This window comes from Chiloscyllium plagiosum, chromosome 3 (genome assembly GCF_004010195.1).
Source record: "Chiloscyllium plagiosum isolate BGI_BamShark_2017 chromosome 3, ASM401019v2, whole genome shotgun sequence".
NCBI lineage: Eukaryota > Metazoa > Chordata > Chondrichthyes > Orectolobiformes > Hemiscylliidae > Chiloscyllium > Chiloscyllium plagiosum.
Window position 1 is genome coordinate 34662590 of NC_057712.1, and position 27374 is coordinate 34689963.

A 27374-nucleotide genomic window follows, 5' to 3' on the forward strand; every position below is an offset into this window, starting at 1 on the left:
ACTAGCTTGTAGCACTGGGAGTAATCCAGATATTACTACCCTTGAGGACCTCCTTTTTAAATTTCTGCCTAACTCTCTGTAATCTCCCTTCAGAATCTCAACCTTTTCCCTTCTTATGTCGTTGGTTCCAATGTGGACAATGACCTCTTGCTGACTCCTCTTCCCCGTGAGAACATTCTGCACCCTCTCTGAGACATCCTTGATCCTGGCACCAGGGAAATAACACACCATCCTGCTTTTTCTCTGCTGGCCACAGAAACGTCTGTCTGTACCTCGGACTACAGAATCCCCTAACACAATTGATCTCTTGGAAGCTGACGTACCCCTTGTTGCATTAGAGCATGTTTTAGATTAGACTAGATAAAGTGTGAAAACAGGCTCTGTTGCATTAGAGCATGTTTTAGATTAGACTAGATAAAGTGTGAAAACAGGCTCTTCTGCCCAACAAATTCACACCGACCCACCGAAGCGCAACCCACCCAGACCCCATTCTCCTACATTTACCCCTTCACCTAACACGATGCGCAATTTAGCTCGGCTAATTCATCTAACCTGCACATTTTTGGATTGTGGGAGGAAACCGGAGCACCCGGAGGAAACCCACGCAGACACGGGGAGAATGTGCAAACTCCACACAGTCAGTCGCCTGAGGCAGGAACTGAACCCGGGTCTCTGGCACTGTGAGGCAGCAGTGCTAACCACTGTGCCACCGTGCTGCCCTTGTGACTCTATTGAACAGATAATGCCATAGCTGGCTTGTAAATCAAAGCAATCCAGCAGAGTTTTGTTTTAGCAATCACTAATAGTTGTGGCTAATACACTGTAATTCTTCAGTTTAGAGAGGAGCAGATTTGAACATCTTAAGATCATTACAGTTATTTGCCCTTTGGGAACTTTTGTGACTATTCTATTGGTTTGTGAGACCCATACTGCAAGTTAAATTTCTTGGGATAGCCAGGATGGGGTCAGTTTGACCTCAGCAGTAAGTTCTAGGGGCCCCTCTTGCATGATTCTCACACCCATACCCTGCTGACAGAATTGGGGTCTTTCAGAAATAGCAGGTGGGTCTATGAAGTAGGCTTGATTCCATGAAAATCCAACCAATGGTTTCCAACAAATCCAGTCTGAAATTTCGGAACAACATTTCTTATTTGGATCAATTAGAATGTGATATTTGGAGTAGTTGAGACACCTAACAAAGATGAGATTAATCTTTACCTTAGATACCGATCCATGAAATATCCACATCTCTTGTTTATAAGTTCAAAATGGGGAAAGAAATAGTAGGTAAAAAATAGGAATGTTTTGATGTAGAGTGGGAAGTGGCTCCCATGCGCTGTGATTACTGACATGGAGTCGTTTTCCGAATGCTTGTTGCTGTCCTGTAAAATTCCTTGATGTGTTTTGAGAAGAGAAGGAATTCAAGTTTAAGAAGTTTCATCCTTGAAAAGAAACGTTTTCCCAAAAGATCTCTTTTAGCTGTTTTTCTTTAAATCAGTTACTTGATTGCGATTGTCTTATTAAAAAAGGTAAAAGTGTCCATAGTCTTACTAGACAATAGGGTTGATATCTCAGAGAGAGAGAGATAACTGGTGGTGGTTTAGTCTGAGGGTCAGCACACATCAAGTGAGGGAAAAAGTTGAGAAGGAGAGTCCTTCATGGTAACCTTAGCCTGTGTGAGAATTAAACCCTCGTGTTAGCGTTACTCTGCGTCACAAATCAGCCATTCTACCAACTGCAGTCAAAAATTAAATGCATTTCAATTATCATTTGTTTATAGTCAAATTTGTTAAAGGGTTCCAGTTCCAAATGGTTGCTCCCAATGTGGAGTTACCAGGTGAGATCTTTGCAGAGTTAGGTTGGCTTTGAGTTTTGTTTCCAGATTTATGTGGCTTCTGAGGTGTGTCCACCGTAGTTATGGGTTAAATGGCTGTGGGATTTGCGGATGGGTACGAGGGGAGATGGCAGAGGTCTAGAGTGCCTAACAGTCTGTTATAAAAGCGAGCTGAAGTCTCAGAGAACTGGGGAAGACCTTTTAACGGTCAACTTTGGCACTCACTGGCCTCTGGGGCCACTCTAAACCTTGCGGTGGCGACAGACACTTTGCCTCAGAGCGAAAATTTTGTGCAAAGAGATCATTTCCATGTAGGTGGATCCTTACTCGAACCTCCCACCTTGTGGGGTATATTAGGAAGCATTTATTTGGTAAGTGGAGAATGATAGAGACCCCGTGCTATACCTATCCTGGGAGAGTTTGATGGAGACAGCATCGAGAGCAATTTATTTTTCAGTTTAAAAGTGTAGAGTGGTAAACTTATATGTGTGTGTGTGTTGCGGGGTGGTGGGGGGGGAGTGTATGAGTGTCTGTGAGAGTGTGTGAGGTATAAGTCTGTGGGAGGGTAGGTGTGTGGGTGTGTATGTGTGAGCATATGAGAGAGAGCTTGTGTATGAGAGTATGTGTGTCTGTCTGTTTGTCTGTCTGTCTGTCTCACACAGGGCACCTCACACCTTCAGTGCATTATCAGAGCTGATATGGCACGTATTGTTAAAGTTCACTTGAGAATGTAACTTTTTAAAAAAAGTTTTGGGATTTACATATGAAAAAACTGAAACCAACATGGTCATTCTAAAAGATGAGAGACCTAACAAACAATCCAGGTCTTTTCAATATATAATTTCAGTTGCATCACACTGTAAACCTCTGCTGTAAATTTTGTGGTCTTAAGATCTTATACTCCACAACCACCTGATGAAGGAGCAGCACTCCAAAAACTAGTGCTTCCAAATAAACCTGTTGGACTATTAGCTGGTGTTGTGATTTTTAACTTTGGACATTTTATTTCTCATTTGCTTTCTCATTTGGACAGTGCTCAGTGGTGATAACCTTGAAGTTACTGGTGGTGAATGACAAACCCCAGTTCCTTGTTTTAATGGAAGAGTTAACCCTTTATAAAATAAATAAGATAATGCCAGCATCAACCTATGAGATAGTGCAACATTATGGACATGGCATCATCAATCCTTCTTCTGTGCCGCTTGAATTAGACAAAGTCTGAACTGTAGATTTTATCCTTGTTTTATCAGACTCTGACAGATGGTTTATTTCAAATCAGAATGTGTGGGGCAGGGGGTGGGGAGTGGAATGGATGGGTGTGCATCTCTTTCCCAAGATAGATGATGTTCCTTCCATGTGATAGTTTATCTTATGATCCAGCCAAGACCTAAAGGAGTCGAGCAAGTGTATTTGTGGCATAGTTGACCCTGCAGTTTGAAACCACTCAATGTCTGGTTGGAAGTCAAGTATTAGCAGCTTGCACTACTGGATTTTGACCATCGTTATTGTTTTGGTTTTATTTCCTTTTTCATTGAAATAATTAATAGCAAAACTGCTATTTGTTAGAACAATGCTTTTACATTCACTGTTTGGCCGGTAACTTGATACAGTGGACATCTGACTGTTATGAATCCATTGAAAACAGTGGGGTGAAGACTGAGTACTGTGTATAATGGGGAGCTGGTTCACTCTGCCAGATTACTGTCATGTGCATGAACGTTTTCCACAGATGTCGGCAGTATTTGGCAGTTAGCAAATGAAAGCCAAAGATTTTAGGTTGCTGTTTACATATCTAAATCAATCTTTCTTTCAAAACTTAGTTGTGTTCTTTATTTTCATTTAATGTTCCCACATTCACAGTTTTTTTTAATATTCACACTTAGTGGTTTTCCACTATTGTTATGGTTGAGAGATTTTTTTACTCACAGATTGTTCCTTCTGTTCAACTGGAGCCTTTGTGAGTGTAATCATCGAATGCTTCTCATTAAACACCATGAATCTCTTAACCCACACTGTACAAGGTTGGTCTGTCCAGCCTGTGGGTAGATCTGAATGCCCAATTTGAAAACAAAGATCTCGATGTAATTATTCATAATTCGTAATTGAAAGCTGAAAACCTTTACTAATCTGTTAATCAAATATTTGATATCAAAACGTCAACTGATTGATGCCCCATGGCATTGTTTGAAATATAGAGGATGCTTCCATGATCTGTAGGCCCTGGCAGTGCAGAAAGCAGAACTGGCCAATTGTCACTACGCAGCTGTGAATCTCCACTCAATAATTTAGGTCTGCAAAACGCTAAACTGTGCAGCCTCAACCTCCTGAGGTGGACTCCCTTGAAGAGGTGCTTCCTAGTCCATGCACTAGATAATGGAATTCTCCCCCCTTACTATGTATAGGGCTATGTTGGATAATCCTTGGAAACAGGTGTGGGATCACAATATGCTACCATCCTGCTCCCACATAATGTCATGCAGACAGCATGGCAACTTGATTCCAGCAATTGCTGTGGCAGGTAATGTTGACCATATTGTTCATTGGCAGAGGGACCGAGAATTGAGTCTTGTTAGCACCACTCAAAGGTAACCCGCGCAACCTGCTAATTTGCACCTTGCAAGGTGCTTTGGGGTTGGTAGTGATGTGAGAAGAGAATCTAACTTAGGAAATAGTTATAGCGTGGGATGGAATCGGCTCCAAGTTTACACTGGTAGCTCTGGATGCTTCAGTAGAAGAGAAGTTGAAGAGTTGCACACACACGTGCATATATATATAGATTATTAGGTGCAGTTCTGTGCTGACAAGGTCAAGGTGAGTGACTGCACCCTTCAGTGACAAATGCAACAAGCTGCAGCAGATCCCTTTTCCAGTCACCCTATTGCTCACTAACCAATGTGTATGTTCTGGAGATGGTGCAGAAAATGAGCAATTCTATTACATGTACTGAGCAATATTGAAACATCTCTGAGTTGCCTTGTTTGTTCCATTCTATTAATTTTTTTTATTTATTTACTATAGATTTTAAAAATGGAAGCTGTGGACCGGACGCTAAATTACTATTTTGTATCATGGTTTGGACCAAGAGGTAAGTGAGCATTTTGATAAATGATGAAGTATTGAAAGTGTTTCCGCAGGCATATGATTAATATTTGACTGTACATTACAAGATGTAAACAATGATTATGCAAGTAGTAATCCAGTTGGTGGCACAACTGATAGCAGTAAAATGCATCTTATTATGAGTGCAGCTATTTTAATGTGTCCAGGCATTTAACTGTACTTTATTTATCCTCTAAACTCAAATATTGAGCAAATGCTGGCTGAGAAGAATTGTGCTGGGCATACTAATCAGCTTGACCCGAGGATGTTATTAATAATGGCAGAAATTTGAGACAAGCTTTTTTCTTAAAGATGGATAATGTTTCTTTTTTGTAATGAACCAGTTTATATAATTGTATTGTGAACATGCTTTTCATTTGCAGATGGACCTCTGGGAGTTATTATCTGTAGAGATGACGTCACAGTAACCCCAGAATGTAGTGTCTTGCAAGCCATGGTATAATAATGTTGCGCCCTACACCTCACTAATGATCGTCTGAATGTCAATATCTAAGGGTGCTACTGGGCAGAACTGCACCTTCATTATTGTAGGCTGCATTTCAACAAGTGGGGTGGGCTGTACCCAGCTATAGTGTGAAATATTGTGCAGTGTACTCTCAGCACTGTGTGGCTAGTAGAGCCTGCAAGCTATATCTAAACACGAGTGTGTGAGGCTGAACATTAGAACATAATGTAAGAACATAAAGCACTAGGAGCAGGAGTTGGCCATCTGGTCCTTCAAGCCTGTTCTGCTATTCAGTTTGATCATGGCTGATCTTTACGTGGCGTCAGTTACTCTTAGCTGCCCTCTCACCAGAACCCTTAATTCCTTTATTGTTCACAAAATTATCTATCTTCGGTTTAAAAACATTTACTGAGGAAGCCTCAACTACTTCACTGGGCAGGAAATTCCATAGATTCAGGAATCCTAAATCTGCTCTTCTTAATTTTAAGGCTATGCCCTCTTGTCCTAACTTCACCTGCCAGTGGAAACATCCTCTCTACTTCTATCTTATCTATTCTCTTTGTAATTTTATATATTTCTATAAGATCTTCCCCCCCCCCAACCCCCCATTCTTCTAAATTCCAATGAATATAATCTCAGTCTATGCAGTTTCTCCTCATAAGCCAACCCCCTCAACTCCGGAATCAACCTAGTGAACCTCCTCTGCACCCCCTCCAGTGCCAGTACATCCTTTCTCAAATAAGGAGACCAAAACTGCACACAGTACTCCAACCGTGCCCTCACCAGCACCCTATACAACTGCAACATAACGTCTCTGCTTTTAAACTCAATCCCTTTTGCAGTGAAGGACAAAATTTCATTTGCATTCTTAATAACCTGTTGCACCTGCAGACCAACATATTGTGATTCATGCACAAGGACACCCAGGTCCCTCTGCAAACCAGCATGCTCGATTTCTTACCATTCAAGCAATAGTCCTTTTTACTGTTAGTCCTACCAAAACAGATGACTTCACGTCTATTAACATTGTACTCCATCTACCACACCTTCGCTCACTCACTTAAACTATCTGTATCCCTTTGCACACTTTGCTCTACCACTCATTTTAGTGTCATCTGCAAACTTTTACACACTACATCTTGTCCCCAACACCAAATCTATGTCTCTTAAGAACATTACCTCTCAAGGACAATGAGAACACCAGTCAATGATGTCCTCAGTACAAGAAATGTCTTGAAGGGCTGTCACTCTGTGGATCTTGTTGTTGGTCTTTGGTCTCTGGTCCAATGGAACTTCATGACAATGAACTGCTGTCTCCTTCTCTGGCATGTTCGAATCATGACATAAAGAAATCATTTTGCTTAACTTTGGGGTTTGCAGAAAACTGCCATGGTACCACATTAAGCCGTTTTTGAACATCAAACAAGGCTGTTGAGATTATATACAGAAAAGTTAATGATCTTGGAGTAGGAACAAGGACTCGATGAGACATGTGTGATATTTTGTCGCCTTATACATTAGGAATTGAAGAACGATGACAGTTAAGACTAATGAACAAAGTGAAAGAGGATTGTTGGATAAATTAGTAAAGCTGTCATGAGTGTCAGTTCAGATGTTCCACGAGGTGATTCTCAAAGCTCTGTTTCCTCTGCCCATGCTATTTCACTTGTGACACCTCATGCCTTCCAATTTGCTGAGTTGTTAAATGGGACTTTTTTCTGTTGCATTATATTAGACGCATATCCAATTTCAACAATCTTCAACTCTGAATGAGATTTCTGAAACTCTTCTTTTTCGACAATAACTTGCTGACCATTTTAATTGCCCCCATGTGGCTGGAATTTCATTTGTGGCTTTTAAAAATAAATCTTGTAATTTGAAGGTTTGTTCCACAAGATCTCTTTCAAAGCTGCGGCAGAGTATTTAGTTTGCAGCCTTGCGTTTTGTGTGTCATTTTATGTTGTTTACCTCTTTTGTCAGATGGGAAAAAATATCACATGCACTGATCAGGTGCTGACTTATGGATATCTTATTTTCTCACCAACAGAAACAAATTGTCACCCAGAGAATCTCTAAACTCCTCATTGTTAAGATCTGAACAGATTCTGTAAATCACAAGTTGTCTAGAGTGGCCAAAATGGCTGTCTGCTGTACATTGTACAACTCCTCAGCAGCTTTGGATCGGTTTTTATTCATTTAGTAGTTTTGTGCAAGCTCTTGTTCAGATCTACCAAGAGAATTAAAAGGACAATTGAACCTGTAGGATCCTTTTGTTATTGCTGTTAAACAATGCTGAAAGCGTCCAGGTTTACATTTTCATGAATATTTCACATCGTACCATATTTTCGCTAGTCTTGCTTCGCACATTTTGATTTCATTTTTCAGACTCTGCCTTGATTTTTTCCAGTGTTTAGATTTTGTCTCATTTCTAACCACTTCTGTTTCCTTTAGTCCTGCTGTCATTCGTCTTCATACTTGAAAAGAAGAAAAATCATAAGTCACCCGTTTATAACAATTAATACCAGTCGCAGAAAGAAATGTCTACACAAGAGAGTTGGAGACATATTCAGAGAGTTTCAGAAAGCTTCTCCCCATTGTGTGATTTTGGTTTTCTGAACACTGGGAAGAGAGTCAAATCCAGTAAACATCGGATAAAACTCTACTGTAAGGCAAAACTGCAGTAAATTGGCTGCTTAAGAAAGCGATGACACTTTGGGAGCAAGTGAAAGTAAACTGCCTGGTATCCAGTAGACGTAGGGAATGAGATATGCTGATTGCTCTGAGGATTACTCATACATATTGTCAGCGAGTTTTGATCAAAAGGAGAGAGAGAGACACACAGGAGATCAAACCATAAGTTCCCATAGCAAGAAATCATGTCCCCATTGATTGCTGGTTGAATGAGAATTCTGGGTAATAGATTATGAGATAATGGGGTAACACCTTCTCAAAACAAAATAATAGCTGCTGATTCATGGCATACATTATGACACCCACTGAAGTAGGTTAGGCTTCGTTTTGTTTTGCTTACTGTCTTGAACTATTGTAGCCATAAAGAAGCTGAATTATCAGTGTTGTTTGTGTGTGCTATTGATACTGTTTCTCTGGTTGGCATTTCTGTCCAATTACTAGATTTAAAAAAAAGTAAAACCGCAAACCATAATGCCATGTATTTACAGGACTCTCTTGTTGTTTTCTGAAATTGGCAATCTACCATCTGCTCAATCTTCCTCCTTGTCTTCAGTTTTTTGTTTCTCCCAGCATGATTGTCTTGTCTAGCTGATCTTCAATCCGTCTGTCTCTTAAAGCACAAAAAATTGAAGTTCCCATTTGAGATCTTGTTGTGCTCTTATTCTTTCAAGTATTAATTCCTTACTCCTATTGGTTGTTTGGGGGCATTGAGAATCTCCATACAATCTCACACATCGAAGGGCTTACAACTTTTAATGTGGCTGCCTGTGTTTCATATCCATCAAGAGATTTCAATCCAATCACTCTTCCCAGCAATGTCAAACTCATTCTGTGAGATATGTGTCTGCCATTCCATTTCTTGCTTCACTATCTATTTGCTATTCTTGCTCAGGGTAGTCTACGTTTCCACCTCAAAGCACTGGCAGTTAGCATCCCAATTAGTAGAAATGTTCAAATCTTTGTCCGTTTGAATGTCCACTTCTGTTTCTCTCTGGCAGCATTTGATTTTGTGGATATATTTAGGCTTCAAAAGGGTTGTTTATAGAGGACAGTGTAAGATCTTGCCCCTGCTTTCCCCGCGGCCCTCAAAACGCTCCTTCCTGAATTGAACGGCTAGGCCCAACCTCCCTCCAGGGCCAGAGATCGGATTTTCTCCATCATCTGTGCTCTCATTAGCAATGGGTAACCAAACTGAAGCTACGGACACTCTCTGGAGTGTCTCACACTTGACTAGAAGTGGATATCATTCACACTAATATCCAGACAGGGATCATGTCTCAGAATTGTACTGTGCACCTTGTGAAGCCAAAACCTCTATGGCTTTGCATGGAAAATCGAATTTCTAGGTTTCTGAGCAAAGATTCTGCACCCCTTCCCCCAACCTGGAATGTGCAGCTTCACCCTGGTCAGGTTGGGCGTCTTCGTTTTCGTTCCTCCTTGGAGGTCAGTGAAATCTACCATCGCAGTTTATTTTCCAATAATTCCCACCTTCACTATTTGGGTCGTAAGTTAGTATGACAAAATGGCCTCCCTCTATAGAAATGAAATCTATAATTGATAGGTGGTCCAGTTCAGTGCCAAAGCTTTGAAGCTTCTTCACCCGCTGCGTGGTGTGCCTGTGCAATTCTCCGCCACAGAAAGCAATTGAAGCTAAAACACTGAATGTTTTCAAGAAGGAGTTAGTTATAGTTTTTAGGGCCATAGGGATCAAAGGGTCCAGGGAGAAAGTGGGAACGGGGTCTGAGTTGGATGATTAGCCATGTCCAAACTGAATGGAGAAGCAGGCTCAAAGGGCTGAAGGGCTTACTCCTGATCCTCTTTTCTATACACTTCTAAGAAGCGAAAAGTTGCCTAGCCTCTCTCTGCTTACCCTCCCATCCCCCCACCCCCACCGATTGATTTTAATCCTAAAGACATGTTGTTACTGCTTTCCTGAAAGCAGGAAAGTCTTCAACACAGTCATAGAGCACAGAAAAAAAACTCTACAGCCCACTGTGGTCACACTGACCTGGTTCTGTTTTATTTTATAACCTCTTCATTTGGCAGTTTATGAACTCCACTGCAGGCTTAGTTTTATCAACTTCATATTGAAACCGATAATTCAGAATGATTTAGTTATTGGCTCAAAGAACTGATGCTGACTTACAGAAGTGTGGTCTCTTTTTGTGTCATTAGAAAGTCAAAATTGCCTCAGGTCAAAGGGAGAAATGGATGTTGATGACTGAGCTGATTGGAAGCTGAGCAGAGTGGGAACCTCACTCCTCTTTGTTTTGGAGTCTCTTTGAACCGTGATCATTTTTCCAGTTGCTTTACATGCATTAAAAACGTGCTGTTCTTGCATATTTTATGCTGAAAAATGCCACAAGGCACTCCACAAGAATAGATGCCAAGTCAGACAAGGAAGTATTAAGAGGAGTGACCAAGAACATAATCAAAGTGCAAGATTTTAAAGAAGCTTTGAAAATTGGCTGGAATGGTGTAGAAAATGGTGTGGTTTTAGGCATGAATAGAAATGTAGAAAATTGTAACAGGAGTAGGCCATTCAGCCCGTCAGGACTGCTCCACCTTTCAGTATGATCATGGCTGATCATCCAACTCAATGCTCGTTTCCCACTTTCTCCCTGTACCCTTTGATTCATTTAGTTTTAAGAACTGTACCTGGTAGGTGAGTGCAAAAGGGCCCAAGAATCAGGGATGTGATGGCCTAGTGGTATTATTACTGCCCTGTTATTTCAGAGCTCCCCACAATGTTCTGTGGACCCAGGTTTGAATCCTGCCGTGGAAGATGGTGAATTTTGAATTCATTTTAATAAAAACCAATTGGGAGTTAAGAATCTAATGAAATGCATGAAACCATTGCCAATTGTCAGAAAAAGCCATCTAATTCCCTAATGTAGGGACTTGCTATGTTCTACATGTGATTCCAGATGAACAGTGATGGGGATGTTTCTTAACCTTCTGGGCAATTAAGGATAAGCAATAAATGCTAACCTAGCCAGTGACACCCTTATCCCATGAATAAATTAAAACAAATCTGGAACTGGAGAGTTTGTGAAGGGAGCTATTGGGCTGGTGGATATTAGAGGTAAGAAGGGGAAAGGTCGTGAAGCAGTGATTGAATTTACACATGTTGAATTAACACATGTTGAATACAGTTGATTCTGATATAACGCAATAGTTCTGTTCTTGCATGATTTTGGATTATAAGAAAATTGCGCAGTAGCCACGTCATTTAACCAATGGGGGCTGGAATCACGTTGTAGTCAATACAGGTAAGGAAAGTCATTCTATAAATAATGGGCTAAATTCTTCAACTCTGTTAAAATCAATTCACGTTGAAGGAACACGCGTTATAGCAGAACTGGCTGTATTGAATTTGAGGCGCCAGAGGACCAGGCACTGGTGTGAGTTGGTTAACAAGTGCTGAGTGTGTGGGACTTCATGCGGGAACAACAGCAGTATTTCAGCTGTGTTGATATTTACAGTTTGGAGGAAGAGATTCCAGCAATACCCCAGGAACTCTGATTCGATTTCACCCTTGGGTGACTATGTAGAGTTTGCAGATTCTCACTGTGCCTGCGTGGGTTTCCTCCACATACTCTGGTTTCCTCCCACAATCGAAAGATGTTTAGGTTAGGTGAATTGGCCATGCTAAATTGCCCATAGTGTCCAGAGATGTGCAGGCTAGGTGGGTTAGCCATGGGAAATGCAGGGTTACAGAGATAGGGTAGTGGGGTGGGTCTGGGTAGGATGCTCTTTGAAGGGTCAATGTAGGCTTGATTGGCTGAATGGCCTGCTCCCACACTGTAGAGATTCAATGAGTATGAGCAATGGAATAGTTGAATCCAGATGATGACAACCTCAGCAGCAGATGGGTTGGCATAAAAGCGAAGGCAGGTGATGTTATGGAGGTGAGAGGCGGTGGTCTTTCTGATGCCAAAAATCAGGACTAAAAATAGAAGGTGCTAGTACAAACATTTAGCACATCAGCTGTCATCTGTGGAGTGCAAAGCCGATTAAAAGTTTCAGGTCGAAGCCCTTGTGTCAATACTTATTAATGAGATGGATTTAATTTTAAAACTAAATATAACTCGTAACTTCTAATTTAACTTTTTGACATTCTGGATTCTAGGCTTATCAAATGGTGGGTTTTATTTCATTAGCTTGGGCTATAGCTACAATGCTTTCAGCATGATGTGATTTTAAAAAAAGGCTACCCTGATACATGGAAGGGAATTTGCTGTTTTTGGCTCACATTTGGGCTCTCAATAAGTTCACAAAGAGATAGTTGTGCTCACTATGGGTTTTGTTTTTATTAATTTGTTGGGATATATGGGAGTCACTGCCCAAGAAATGAGTGGTTTGGTCTGCCATTTCCGAGGACCAAAAGGAGTCAACCATATTCGTGGCTCTGAAGTCACATGTAGGCCAGATCAGGTAAGGATGGCAGTTTTTCTTCCTTTAAAAACTTTAGTGAGCCAGATAGGTCTTAAAATCATGGAATTCCCTACAGTATTAAAGCAGGCCATCGGCCCGTCAAGTCCACACTGACCCTCTGAAGAGCATCCCACCAAGACCCACTCTGCTACCCTATCCCTGCATTTTGCCATGGCGAACTCACCTAGCCTGCACATTATGGTCAATTTAGCATGGCCAATCCACCTAACCTGCACTATGGGAGGAAGCTGGAGCACCCTGAGGAAATCCACGCAGACAGAGGGAGAATTTGCAAACTCCACAAATCCAATGTTAAGTCTCACAACACCAGGTTATAATCCAACAGGTTTATTCGAAATCACAAGCTTTAGAAGTGCTGCTCCTTCATCAAGTGAAGTGTATTCGTGATTTAAAATAAACCTGTTGGACCTCTGACCACCATAGATGGAAATGTGTTGCTGGAAAAGCGCAGCAGGTCAGGCAGCATCTAGGGAACAGGAGAATCGACGTTTCGGGCATTAGCCCTTCTTCAGGCTAATGCCCGAAACGTCGATTCTCCTGTTCCCTAGATGCTGCCTGACCTGCTGCGCTTTTCCAGCAACACATTTCCATCTCTGATCTCCAGCATCTGCAGACCTCACTTTCTCCTCTGACCACCATAGTCCAACATAGGCAAGCATGCAGGTACAGCAGGTAGTGAAGAAGGCTAATAGCATGCTGGCCTTCATAACAAGAGGAATTGAGTATAGAAGCAAAGAGGTGCTTCTGCAGCTGTACAGGGCCCTGGTGAGACCACACCTGGAGTACTGTGTGCAGTTCTGGTCTCCAAATTTGAGGAAAGACATTCTGGCTATTGAGGGAGTGCAACGTAGGTCAACGTAGGAATTCACGAGGTCAATTCCTGAAATGGCAGGATTACCTTACACTGAAAGACTGAAGCGACTGGGCTTTTATACCCTTGAGTTTAGAAGACTGAGAGGGGATCTGATTGAGACATATAAGATTATTAAAGGATTGGGCACTCTGGCAGCAGGAAACATGTTTCCGCTGATGGGTGAATGCCGAACCAGAGGACACAGCTTAAAGATACGGGGTAGACCATTTCGGACAGAGATGAGGAGAAACTTCTTCACCCAGAGAGTGGTGGCTGTGTGGAATGCTCTGCCCCAGAGGGCAGTGGAGGCCCAGTCTCTGGATTCATTTAAGAAAGAGTTGGATAGAGCTGTCAAGGATAGTGGAATCAAGGGTTATGGAGATAAGGCAGGAACAGGATTCTGATTAGGAATGATCAGCCATGATCATATTGAATGGCGGTGCAGGCTCAAAGGGCTGAATGGCCTACTCCTGCACCTATTGTCTATTGTGTCTTGTAATGGTACTTCCACATCTTGGCTACAATCCACACAGACAGTCACCTGAGGGTGGAATCAAATCCCCAACCCTGGCGCTTTGAGGCAGCAGTGCTAACCACTGAGTGATTCATCCATGTCACCCATCCGCTGTCTTCACTGAGAACTACAATATGCAGTTGTGAAAACCCCTGTGTTTACTCCAATGGACAGAGAGGCTATGTACTGTCCATTTCCTGAGAGAAACTCAGTGGAAACTTTGATTGTTTCTAGGATGACCAGAGCACAGAATGATGCATCAATAAATGAATCCTCTGATGCTCCTTGGATAGGTTTTTGGACGACCTGGGATGGTACTGAGCCTTATAGATTAAATAAAGCTGAGGTTTGACTCTATTTCTGTACTGTGTGAAGTTTATGTTTCTACATCCAGGAAAGAAAACGTTACCCACCTCAAACTTCATCCTCGCCCCACAATCTACCAATCCTCAGCTCTAGGCAAAGTTGAAAGAAATTGAGACATACAGCATGGTTTATTTAAAACCAATTCAGGCCCTCTTTAGACAGTAATGCAAGCCTCATTGGCTATTTTCCAAATGCCTAGATCACCATTTTTCTCAAAATTTATCCAGGGTTTTCTTGAAGACTGAAGGGAAACAACTTTCACTACCTTCTACCAAGTTCTCTTCCATTCTTAAATTCAAATATCCCACTTCAGTTGGATTTGTGACATTTCATTCTTCCTGACCTCAATACCTCATGTTCACTATCTCCTTGCATGATGTCCATGCCCTCGATATTCTATAGATGCCTGTATAACATCCCCTCAAAGCTGTCTCTTCTTTATATTTCTGAGACAATAAATACACGTTTCCCTTCTCTGTACCTTTTCTACAGTTACGAAATCCATCCAGAGGGAAGAGAAACTGCTTCCAGACATAGCAAGCCAAAGATTGGATCGAATCCTAATACCCTTTGAACTGTTTGTTAGTGCGGTTCAGGGACCTTTTGTCTGCAGCTTGTTGACAGTTGGTAGAATCGTATGGTCTTCATCTTGTATATTTGGGGGAAGGGGGGCAAAAGACATCTAATTTCCCAGTAGCCTTACTGCCTCCCTCCCAAACTCCTCCCCAGCCCAAACGTGATTAATCACTGACTTAGGCTAACTATGCAAAAGGACAAAGAACATTGCTGAGTAAACATTAGCTGGGAGATGCCAACTTGGATATGTTAATTACAGAGCTGGACCAGAGTTATAGGTTGGCGGGCAGAATAGTAACTAAATAATGGGCTACATTTTGAAGATCAGACAGTTTGGAAACAGTCAACCTGGCCCAAATAGGTGTAAGGGAGGAGTACAGATGCTGGAGAGTCAGAATCAAAATGTGTGGTGCTGGAAAAGCACAGCAGGTCAGGCAGCATCCGAGGAGCAGCTGAGTCAGCGTTCTGAGCATAAGCCCTTCACCAATCTGACCTGCAGTGCTTTTTCCAACAGCACACTTTTCGACTTGGCCAAATAGATACTTACAAGTTAGCCAGGAAAGACCTAAAGAGAAAGCTGAGAAGAGCCAGGATGGGACATAAGAAGTTATTGGCGGATAGATCAAGGAAAACCCAAAGGTTGTCTATAGGTATATCAGAAATAAAAGAATAACTTGGAGATGCTGGTGTTGGACTGGGATGTAGAAAGTTAAAAATCGCGCAACACCAGGTTATAGTCCAACAGGTTTATTTGGAAGCACTAGCTTTTAGAGTGCTGCTCCTTCATCAGGTGGTTGTGGAGTAGAAGATCGTAAGACACAGAATTTATAGCAAAAGTTGGCAATGTGATGTAACTGAAATTATATATTGAAAACACCTGGATTTTCAATATATAATTTCAGTTACATCACATTGCAAACTTTTGCTTTAAATTCTGTGTCTTACGATCTTCTACTCCACAACCACCTGATGAAGGAGCAGCACTCTAAAAGCTAGTGCTTCCAAATAAACCTGTTGTGTGATTTTTAACTAAAAGAATGACGAGATTAAGATTAGGGCCAATCAAGGATAGTAGTGGGAAGTTGTGTGTGGAGTTAGAGGAGATAGGGAAAGCGCTAAATGAATACTTTTTGTCAGTATTCACACTAGAAAATGATAATGTTGTTGAGGAGAATTCTGAGATACAGGCTACTAGACTAGATGGGATTGAAGTTCCCAAGGAGGAGGTGGTGTTAGCAATTCTGGAAAGTGTAAAATTAGATAAGCCCCCGGCTGGATGGGATTTATCCTAGGATTCTCTAGGACGCCAGAGAGGAGATTGCTGAGCTTTTGGCTTTGATCTTTTATGTTGTCGTCGTCTACAGGAATAGTGCCAGAAGATTGGATGATAGCAAATGTTATTCCCTTGTTCAAGAAGGGGCGTAGACATAACCGTGGTAATTATAGACCAGTGAGTCTTACTTCGATTGTGGGTGAAGTGTTGGAAAGGGTTATAAAAGATAGGATTTAAAATCATCTAGGAAGGAATAAGTTGATTCGGGATAGTCAGCAAGGCTTTGTGAAGTGTAGGACGTGCCTCATAAACCTTACTTAGTTCTTTGAGAAGGTGACCAAACAGGTGGATGAGGGTAAAGTGGTTGATATGGTGTATATAGATTTCAGTAAGGTGTTTGATAAGGTTCCCCACGGTAGGCTATTGCAGAAAATATGGAAGCGTGGGATTGAGGGTGATTTAGCGTTTGCATCAGAAATTGGCTAGCTGAAAGAAGATAGAGGGTGGTGGTTGATGGGAAATATTCATCCTGGGGTTTAGTTACTAGTGGTGTACCACAAGGATCTGTTTTGGGTCCACTGCTGTTTATCATTTTTATAAATGACCTGGATGAGGGCATAGAAGGGTGGGTTAGTAAATTTGCAGATGACAGTAAGGTCAATAGAGTTGTGGACAGTGACGAAGGATGTTGTAGGTTACAGAGGGACATAGATAAGCTGCAGAGCTGGGCTGAGAAGTGGCAAATGGAGTTTAATGTGGAAACGTGTGAGGTGATTAACTTGGAAGGAGTAACAGGAATACAGAGTACTGGCTCATGGTAAGATTCTTGGTAGTGTGGATGAGCAGTGAGATCTCTGTGTCCAGGTATATAGATCCTTGAAAGTTGCCACCCAGGTTGATACGGTTGTTAAGAAGGCATATGGTGCATTAGCTTTTATTGGTAGATGATTGAGTTTCAGAACCATAATGTCATGTTGCAGCTATGAAAAACTTGCATACAGTTCTGTCACCGCATTGTACAAAGGATGTGGAAACTTTGGAGAGGGTTCATAGGAGATTTACCAGGATATTGCCTGGTATAGAAGGAAGGTTTTACAAGGAAAGGCTGAGGGACTTGAGGCTGTTTTCGTTAGAGAGAAGAAGGTTGAGAGGAGACTTAATTGAGACATATAATATAATCAGAGGCTTAGATAGGGTGGACAGTGAGGGCCTTTTGACTTGGACAGCGATGGCTAGCATGAGGGGATAAAGCTTTAAATTGGAGTGATAGGTATAGGTCAGATGCCAGAGGTAGGTTCTTTACTCAGAGAGTAGTCAGGGTATGGAACACCCTGTCTGCAACAGTTGTAGACTTGCCAACTTTAAGGACATTTAAATGGTCATTGGATAGGCATATGGACGAGAATGGAATAGTCTAGGTTAGATGGGCTTCAGGTTAGTTTCACAGGTCAGCACAACATCAAGGGCCGAAAGGCCTCTACTGCGCTGTACTGTTCCGTGTTCTAAAATGTGGGCTCACACATCGAGGCAGGAATCAAGGTTGCGATTTTAAATTAATACTTTGCATTCTCTTTCCCAAGGAAGATATTGCCCAGATCATGGTGAGAGAGAAGATAATTCAGACACTTGAAGAGTCTACCATAAAGAAAAAGGAGTTATTGGATAGGATGTCTCTTGTACTTGGACACATCTCAACCAGCTCAGTAACTGAGGAATCTGATGGAACTGAAAGTGGTAATTCGAGAGGTCCTGACCATAGTCTCAGTCTTTCTTAGACTCAGGGCTGGTCAGAGGGGCTTGGAGGATTGCTATTACACCCTTGTTTAACAAAATGTGTAAAGAAAAGCCCAGCAATCATGGCCCAGACAGTTTAACTTCAGTGGTGAGAAGCCCCTAGCAGTCATTTGCGCAAATACAAGTTAATTAAAGTAAGCCAGTATGGATTTCTTAAAGGCGAGTCACCTTGAACTAATTTGTTAGTGCTTTTGAAGAGCTATCAGAGAGGATAGATGAGGGCAATGCTGTCGACGTGATGTACTTGGGATTCCAAAAGGCCACATGACAGACTTGTGAGCAAAACTATAGCATATGGAACTTAAAAGATAGTAGCAACAGGGACATGAATTTGGCTGAGTGACAGAAAACAGAGAATAGTGGTTAATGGATTATTATTGGGCTGGAGGATGGTTTGTAGTGGTGTTCTCCAGGGGTTAGTCTTGGGATACTTGATTTTCCCTATGTATCCATTAATGACTTAGACCTTGGTATACAAGGTACAATTTCAAAATTTACAGATGATGCAAAACTCAGAAATATTATGAACTACAAGAAGGACAGTGTAGAACTTCAAAAAGTCATGGACAGATGAAGGTAGGCAGATAAATGCCAGATGAAATTTAATGCTGTGAGTTATGAATTGATTCATTTTGGTCGGAAGAGCACAGGAAGACAATATAAAATATTGGGCTTAATTCTAAAGGTGGCGCAGGATGAGAGGGACCTTGGTGTAAATGTACATTTGTAATTTCAGGTAGCAAGACAGGTCGAGAACAGTTAATTAAAAAATGCAGTACAGTACAATAAAGGAATAGCTTGTAAGAGGAAGAAAACATAAGTCCGTTTGGCCTTAATTGGAGTGTTGCATCCAGTTCTGGGAAGGGTTGTGAAGAAGTTAGAGAAGGTGCAGAAAAGATTCATGAGAATGATTCAGGGATGAGGAACTTCAGTTGCATAGATAAGTTAAAGAGGTAGGTAATATTTACCTTGGAGAAGACAAGGTTCAGAAAGTTGATAAAGGTATTCAAAATCATGGGGTGTCAGAATAGCATAGATGGGGAAAAGTTGTTCTAACTGGTGGAAGAATTGAGAACAGGAGGGCACAGATTTAAGATAATTGACAAAAGAACAAGTGGTAATGTGAGGAGATTATTATTCACTTAAGAAGTGGTAATAATCTGGAATGCGCTACGTGAGATGTGCTGGTGGCAGATTCTGTTATGCATTCAGAATGGAATTAGATTCATATCTGCAAAGCTAGAATGCATTTGATTGCAAAGTCAAGGTGGGAGGATGGTACACAGTGGTGTGCATATTTTAAGAGCTAGCACAAATGCGATGGGCCAAATGGCTTTGTCCTACATTTTAACAATTCACTGACTGTGCAAGCTCCACATGCTTGCTTGTTATTCAGTGACCTGTGTGTAGATAGTATATTTGTGTGGATGTCAAGGAGTTTGTCAATAGTTTGTGCCGTGACATGCAACTCGGGCTACATGTCAGTAATACTCACTGCAGGTTCATACTTAACCACTTTTGTTTTTGCAGCTTACGATATAATTTCTTAGAGATCTGATAATACTGTTCTTGGTACCATGATGTGAGGCTTTAGCTCTCCTCTGTATTGTCCTTGCAGCTGTATTATGGATTTCTCATTCATTTAAAGTCTTATGAGATATTAACTGCCATCAGCTACATTGTTTGGAATACAACTCAGGATAGATCAGAAATGTTTAACTCTATTATTGGTTACTATAGGCTGCCATGGTTAGAATCCTTGGGTACATCCTTGGATATAGTGGGCAGCACAGTGGCTCAGTGGTTAGCACTGCTGCCTCACAGCCCCAGGGACCTGGGTTCGATTCCACCCTTGGCTGACTCTCTGTGAAAGTTTGCACGTTCTCCCGTGTCTGTTTAGGTTTCCTCTGGGTGCTCTGCTTTCCTTCCACAGTCCAAAGATGTGCAGGTTAGTTGGATTGACCATGCTAAATCACACATAATATCCAGGGAGTGTGGATTAGCAGTGGGGAATGTAGGATTACAGGGATGGTGTGGGTTTGGGTGGGGTGCTCTTCAGAGAGTCAGTGTAAGACTCAGGGGGCTGAATGACCTGATTCCATGATTCTGTTCTACATTCGGCTGGCCCTGGTATCTTATCAACTTTAAGTTCAGAGGACAGTCTATTTAGTACCAAAACACAAAATTGCCAGAAAAGCTCAGCAGATCTGGCAGCATCGATGGAGAGAAATCAATTTAATGTTTCAGGTCAAGCCACTCAATCCGAAACATTAACTCTGATTCCTCTCCGCAGATGCTGCCAGATTTGCTGACCTTTTCCAGCAATTTCTGTTTTTGTTTCTGATATACAGCATCTGTGGTTCTTTTGGTTTTTGTTTAGCCTATCCGTACCTCCTTATCAATTTTAGACTCTCTGATTTCCAGCATTTGCAGTTCGTTTGGTTTTATATCTGAATTTTCTCCTCTGGTACCATGAAGTTGGGCAGCATTTTCTTTCGTGGGGAAAGACAGAGTTATATTGAACTTAGCATGACAAAGAAAACAGAAAGTGTTGGAAGTACATACTATGTCATATTAATACTCTCACTCCTTATTGTCCAATGACTTACCAGCCACACACTTGTGTGGTCAGTTCCAAATGCCATCTTGAAATTTTTCAGAGGTGTTGAGCTGCACTGAAAAGGTTGGAAATGCCTCCAAAAGGACAAGAATGTTCATAGATGTATACGTCTGCACATGAGTATATTCCTGTACACACATCTCCTGTGACATCTGAGCGTGAGCATCTTTGTTGTACATAGGAAAGGCACTTAGTGGTATCTGCACTTTTTTTATCCACATACCTATCAATCACACATAACGAGACTGAATATCTGAAGCAGAGCCATAAAACACTGAAAGATTGATTGTTCAACATTTACTCCATATTTCTAGTACTTGCAATTTTAAAATATTTTGTCAGTACAACTTGAGCTCTTAATTGTTGTGGTTTATGACCTTGAAAGCTTCAGATTTAATCTTTAGCCTCATAATTGTTGGGCATGTACACTTCAAAAATTACCTGCTATCTTCAATTATCTTTCCAATGAAAATGCTCAGTACTTTAAAATGCCTACGGTTTGAGTACAGTATAGATTTGAGTCATGAGAGGATGTTTTGTTCAGTAGGCATGTGCCGAATAAGCTAAAAGGGGCAAAAACTGCAAAGCAAGTGACAAGAAAGAAACATTTGTGTTTAGTTACCAGAGTGTAACAGCTGTACAAATCTGCTGAAACCACAGATTAAAGAGTTGAATAGTTGCAGTATAAATCCTGCTGAAACAAATGACCTCAAAGCTATCTATGTCTTTCTTAACTTAAACAATACTCATTGTCTTAGGGATTTTTTTTCAAAATGAGAAAAAGCTATAGGTGAAAAAAAACTTTAGTGAAATGTTACAAAGGCAACAGCTTAAGAGGTCAGAGAGCAGCTTTGCCTATTGTAATGTTAGAAAGAAAGTGCTGCAAAGAAATATGTTGACATAATTTACAATAATCCTTCTGTGTTTTAAACACTGCCTCCTTTATAGTATTATCTCCATTTATGGAAACGTTACTTCAGTGTTGCATTTTTCTGGGTGACCTGTCATGCTGCAAATGCAAAAAATCATTAAAGTAGCTGCCAAACGAAGAGATTTCAACACCCTTTGCTCTTTTAATTGTCTATTGATTTATATCAAAAAATTGAATATGCTAATTTATTTTAAATTACTAGAGCTATATTTTTATTGAGTTAATTGTCTCAATCTGGTTGCAATTTTGTGAATAATGAGAGGAACCCACTCTCTGGCTGCCATCTCTCATGACTGTACCTTTGCTCTATGTTACACCAGTTCTCTTTCCATTTCCATTAGCAGTGGTTTAGTATTGCTGCTCAGTCAGTTGGAATGAACTGTGCTCTGTAGGTAAACAACCCCTTCTTTTGCTGCCTGCTTATTTATTGTTTTATAATGTACCTGGGAAACAGTATGCTATGAGATCGGTGGTGTTTCTCTGCCTTACATACTGCCCCCAAACATGGCTTTGATCTTTTTGGATGCAATGGCTTGCTTTACTCAGAAGAAGCTAGTGAAAAAAAGAATTGAAATGACTATTCAGATTCTTTGAAAGAGCAAAATGGGTGTAGACTGCTGAATCTAACATGCAAGAATTATGCAGAAATTGGAATGACAGCCTAACAACCACTGAACCTAACAACCCTCTCCTGCAGCTTTTACCAAAGAAGGTGGTGTCACCTAGTTTCTATTTATAGTTTTGCAGTGAAGGATCGGGGAGGTTAGATTCAGGTCAGATTTTGACAACATGATCATGAGGCTCCTGAACTCATACTTCCAGTCCACTTGTTCCAATAAGCAGCCTCCTATTCTTCCAGTATAACCGCACAGAAATAAATAATTGATGTCATGATTAAAAATAACCCTCTTGCTGTGGCTATTTCTTGCTTCTCACTCCGGAATTTTTGTTTCCTTTGTGTCAGTGTTTGTTCCCACTCATTCCATCTCCTCATCCTTTCTCCCTCCCTCCCCCACCCCCCACTACCTCTGGCTTTGCTAATTATCTATAGCCATTTGGTGCAAATTCATTTACCGTACTATCCCTAATGACTTTAAGTTTTTTTTTGGCCGTATCTCTTTCCCTTTATCTCCTCACACTTCTATAAGTTTTCTACCTGCACCGTTTTGTTTTCTCTCTCTCTCATACATTATAGTTTTAAGCAACATAGGTTATAATGTCTCAATATTTTATTGGACTCTGATCGTCAGAAATTGGGCTTTGATTCAGTTTTACTTCAGTCAGAGGTTCCTCTGGTCAGGAAAGTGCAGAAGTGAAAAAGATTCAATTGTTCACCTGACCTTCCCCAAACACTAATACCTCTCAATCACCCACACACATATCTATCAAATTCTTTCTTAAAATGTTTCCATGCTGTTTGTCTCCCTTGTGCCTTCATTCCACATATTTAGTACCCTTTGCACAAAGTTGTTCAGTCTAATGGTATTAGTTTGAGCCATAATCCACGAGTTCCAGAGTTCATGACAACTTAAAATATATTGGCTTCAAGTTCCTTGTCCTTTGTTAAGTGGACCCAAGCCATTCTTTGAAGTCTTTTCCTTTCCCTTTCAAAAACCTTCACACCCTTCCTAAAACTCAACTGGTGAAGTGTGAAACAGCAAAATTATTTGCAGAACACAGTCTTACATACCTCTTTTTCTTGCCTCGCAACAGCCCAGTGTTCCAGCTGTTTGTTTTTACACCCTGTTTATTAAGTCATCTAAAGAAATAAATTTGTTAACAAATTGACAGCCCCATAAAGGGGACTGTAGTATAAACCATATCTTCAAAGGAAATTTATCAAGTTAAGCTTCTTAAATTAATACACTCCATCCCCTGTGGCACTGCCTTTTTATATGTGTTGATGGTATTTGATCAGTCAATACCATCCACTTATTGTCCTTAATCTTACCAATACAAGTAACAGAACATTAACAAATTCTATCAATTCAGTTGTTCATTTTGCATTTCCTTCATTTCTCTTACTTCTGTACAGCAACTAGAATTGACACAATATTCTAGGTGTGGCCACATTAGATACTGGCATGGATTCATTATCACCTCCTGGGATTTGTGCTCTATCGCTGTGATTATATATCCTCAGATCACAAAGTATAGTTGAACCCAAAATTCCATCTTATAGTTTGTAAATTGCATTGCACTGCTTTCTGAAATGCCATAGCTCCTCCTTCCTTGTAACTGCGGTTCCTTTCTCCTTCTCCAAACCCTAAATTTCTCCGAAAGAGCAGAAACACTTTGCAATGTTCTTCACACATGCTTTCCAAAAGAATTCAGCAGCAGCTATACTTCGGTTGGATTCTATCCACCTCGCAGAATGGAGATCCCTTGAATGAATGTCATGTGTTAGTGACTAATATAGATGTTTTACCAAAGCCTGGTTTAAGAGGAGATTGATTTGGGACACTTGATAAATAATTTGGGTAGAGGCCAACATTTTTTTTTGTGTACAGGCAATTTCTTTGTGTGTGTAGCCTTTCTGAATGTTTTATGTCTGGCCACAAATGTGGGGCAATCGGCAGGCATGGTACATCTGCTACAGAATCTAGAGTCAAGATTAGAGTGGTGCTGGAAAAGCACAGCAGGTCAGGCAGCATCCGAGGAGCAGGAAAATCGACGTTTCGGGCAAAAACTCTTCATCAGGAATCTTCAGCAGGAAAACTCTTCATTTTCCTGCTCCTTGGATGCTGCCTGATCTGCTGTGCTTTTCCAGCACCACTCTAATCTTGACTCTGATCTCCAGCATCTGCAGTCCTCACTTTCGCCTGGTACAGAATCTATCCTGGTTTAAGCATATAAATCTAGCACCAAATTATGTTACGATAGGTTGCAGTAGGTCACCACTGTTCCCCACCTTGCACTCTCTATAACTTCACGTCAGGATTTCTCTTCTCCCTGGAGTTGGTGAGTAGGGGAAATAATGGGGCAAGTTGACCCTTGGGAGGAACTCACCCCTCTACAAATAAATGCTGTTAGAAAGCCCTTAACCATCTTTCTTGACATGCCAGCAATTATGGCCCTTAGATACTCAATTTATTTACTTTTGTTCTTAGAAGATGTGGAGGTTTCTGACTAAGCCAGCATTTATTACTAATTACCTAGAAAGCAGTTAAGAGTCAACCACATTGCTGTGGATCTGGAGTCACATGTAGACGAGATCATGTATTAGTGAGCTAGATGTGTTTTATCCCACTGACAATGAAGGAATGGCGATATATTTCCAAGTCAGGATGGTGAGTGGCTTGGAGGGGAACTTGATGGTGGTGTTGCTCCCACGCATCTGCTTGTTGTTGTCCTCCTTGTCCTTCTAGACGGTACTGTTTGTGGGTTTGGAAGACATTGTCGAAGAAGCATTAATGAATTTCTGCAGTGCACCTCGTTGATGGTACACACTCCTGCTACTGTGTGTTGGCACTGAACATTCGGAAATATTTGTGGATCTGTTGCTAGTCAAATGGGCTGCTTTGACCTTGATGATGTAAAGCTTCTTGAGTGTTGTTGGAGTTACATTCTTCTGGGCAACGTAGTGTTCATTTCCATTACCGGTCTCATTTTCAGTGTGAGCCTGAAAGAGATGCCTCAACGTGTTTTGCTCAGCATAATAGCTTACATTTATGCACTGCTTTTAACATAGTAAAATGTCCAAAGTTCTTCACGTTAGTGACAACAACCAAATTTTGACACAAAGTTACAGAAGGAGATATTAGGAGGTATCATAGCAAATGATGAAGGATGTTCTCTAAGTCACCTTTGTTTCTTTTGCAAATCACTTTAAATTAGTGATATATTCTTCTTTCAAAGAAACCGAGTCTCTCTCTCTCCACTCTATCTAGAATCCTTATGATTTTAGACACCTGTATAAAATCTTCTCTCATTCCTCTTTTCTTGAAGGACAACAATCTTATCCCATCTATCCAAGCAAGGGAAACCTCTCCTGCAATTCTTAGAGCCATCTTTACCTTTCCCTTTCAAAAGCCGTTATCTTTCACTAAAATGTGGCACTCAGAACTAGACATAAAGCACTAGATAAGGCCAAACTAGTATTTTGCAAATATTTGTCATAAGTTCTTTGTTTTTGTACTCTGCGCCTCAGTACAGCACTATGCTTTTTTTTTAATTCGAAGAAGTCATTGGATTCAAAAATTTAACTTTGTTTCCTTTCTCCACAGATACCGCCAGACCTGTTGAATTTCTCCAGCATCTTTGTTGTTGTTTCAGATTTCCAGCGTCCACTGTATTTTGCGTTCATTATTATGTCTTTTTAAACAACTTTGTCAACCTCATCTGCCACATTCAAAGATTTGTGCACAGATGCCCCCAAGGACTCTCTGGGTTTCTGCACCCAGTTTAGACTAATGCCCTTGCTTTATATTGCCTTTCCTCCGTCTTCCTAACCAGATATATTATTTTGCACTCCTCTGCATTAAATTGCATTTGCCACTTCTGTGCCCATTCCACCCACCCATGTCCTCTTTAAGTCAATCATTGTTCTCTTTGCAGTTCACAATATTTGCAGGTTTTGCACCATCTGTAAATTTTGGCGTTGTGCCCAGTAAAACCACGTTTAGGTCCTCACTGTATAATCAAGTAAAGCAATGGTCCTAGTACCAACTGTTGGGAAACCCCACTCTATACCTTCCTTCAGTCTGAAAAGCAGGCTTTGCGATGCTGTTTCTTGTCACAGACCTTTTTATTCCCTCGGTTTTGTGATTACAATGGTTGAATTGAAATAGGGAAAGCAAGCTTATGATAAGCGCCAGGCTCAGAGACAAACTGAATATAGGAAGTGCAAAGGAGAACTGAAAACAAAAATATGAGGAACAGAGAAGGTATTTAATAGATTTAGCATGTTGTATAAAAAGGAACTCAAACATATTTTATAATGTATAAATAGTCCAAGGAAGGATGGGATTTGATATGGGCCTAAAAGAGAGATTGTTCCATCATTCACTCGGTCAATCTCATCTAGAGTGTGGTGTTTTTTTTACCTGAATGCCATACTTTGGGAACAAACATCGAGAGGGTGCAAATAAGTTTTATCAAAATGGTACCACAGATGGTCAGACTTCAGGTATGTGGAGACACCGGAGTAGGTGGTGTCATTCCTCTCAGAGCTGAGCCATGTGAAGAGATTTACTGCAAGTCTACAAAATCACAAAGTGAGTTTATTGGTTGCTAAGTGCAAGAAGAATTAATCACTCAATACGCTTTCACCACGTTATCAGTAAGAAGCTTATCCGGAAAAGGTAAACATGAAAAAATGTTGCTGGTCAATTTTTGCATTCCCTGAAGAATAGATGATGGGACATAGTGGCTGTTAAGTTGAATGATTCAGTTAGCAATGATGTTGGTAGATGAACAATTGATTTTGAAGTGGCTGACTTTACAGGTCAACTGAAAAGCCTTTGTTGTTGTTTCTTTTGACTGCGATTTTGATTACCTTCTGGCTACTAACAAAGAGTGAGGGACTTCCTGCAGCACAGGGATAACTAGATTTTCTCTGTTGTGACCCTTAGCAGATATCTTCATTCACTATAATATACAGATCCGAATTGTCTTTTAAACTCCTTTTCTTATCAATTCTTAAAAGGGAAAAACATACCTGCAGTTTGGGACTTAATCTGTGAGAGCTTTTGCAGAGATGGATGATAGTCTGCCTCCTTAGTTATCTCTGTAGCCATCGGATGTGACATTTAGTTTGATGTAACTTGCCTGTCTCCCTTTGATGGATTGCCCTTTGAAGTTCTCTTGGCACTTTCAAATATGATAGTCTGGGGTTCCTCTCCAGACAGCCACTGAATTTACAGCTACAGACAATTTCAGTGTGTACTCTTTTTGAAAG

General features: G+C 40.9%; 1 protein-coding gene across 3 annotated transcripts in view; it reads left to right on the forward strand.

Moving 5' to 3' along the window:
* The window catches only part of elovl5 (ELOVL fatty acid elongase 5), a 99784-nt gene that overhangs the window by 36106 nt on the left and 36304 nt on the right, over positions 1–27374 (forward strand). For all 3 annotated transcript variants that reach the window (XM_043679614.1, XM_043679605.1, XM_043679622.1), the window contains exon 2: positions 4853–4919. In XM_043679614.1, coding sequence (XP_043535549.1) covers positions 4862–4919 — 58 coding nt within the window. In that variant the 5' untranslated portion in view covers positions 4853–4861. The remainder of the gene's footprint in view (positions 1–4852; positions 4920–27374) is intronic.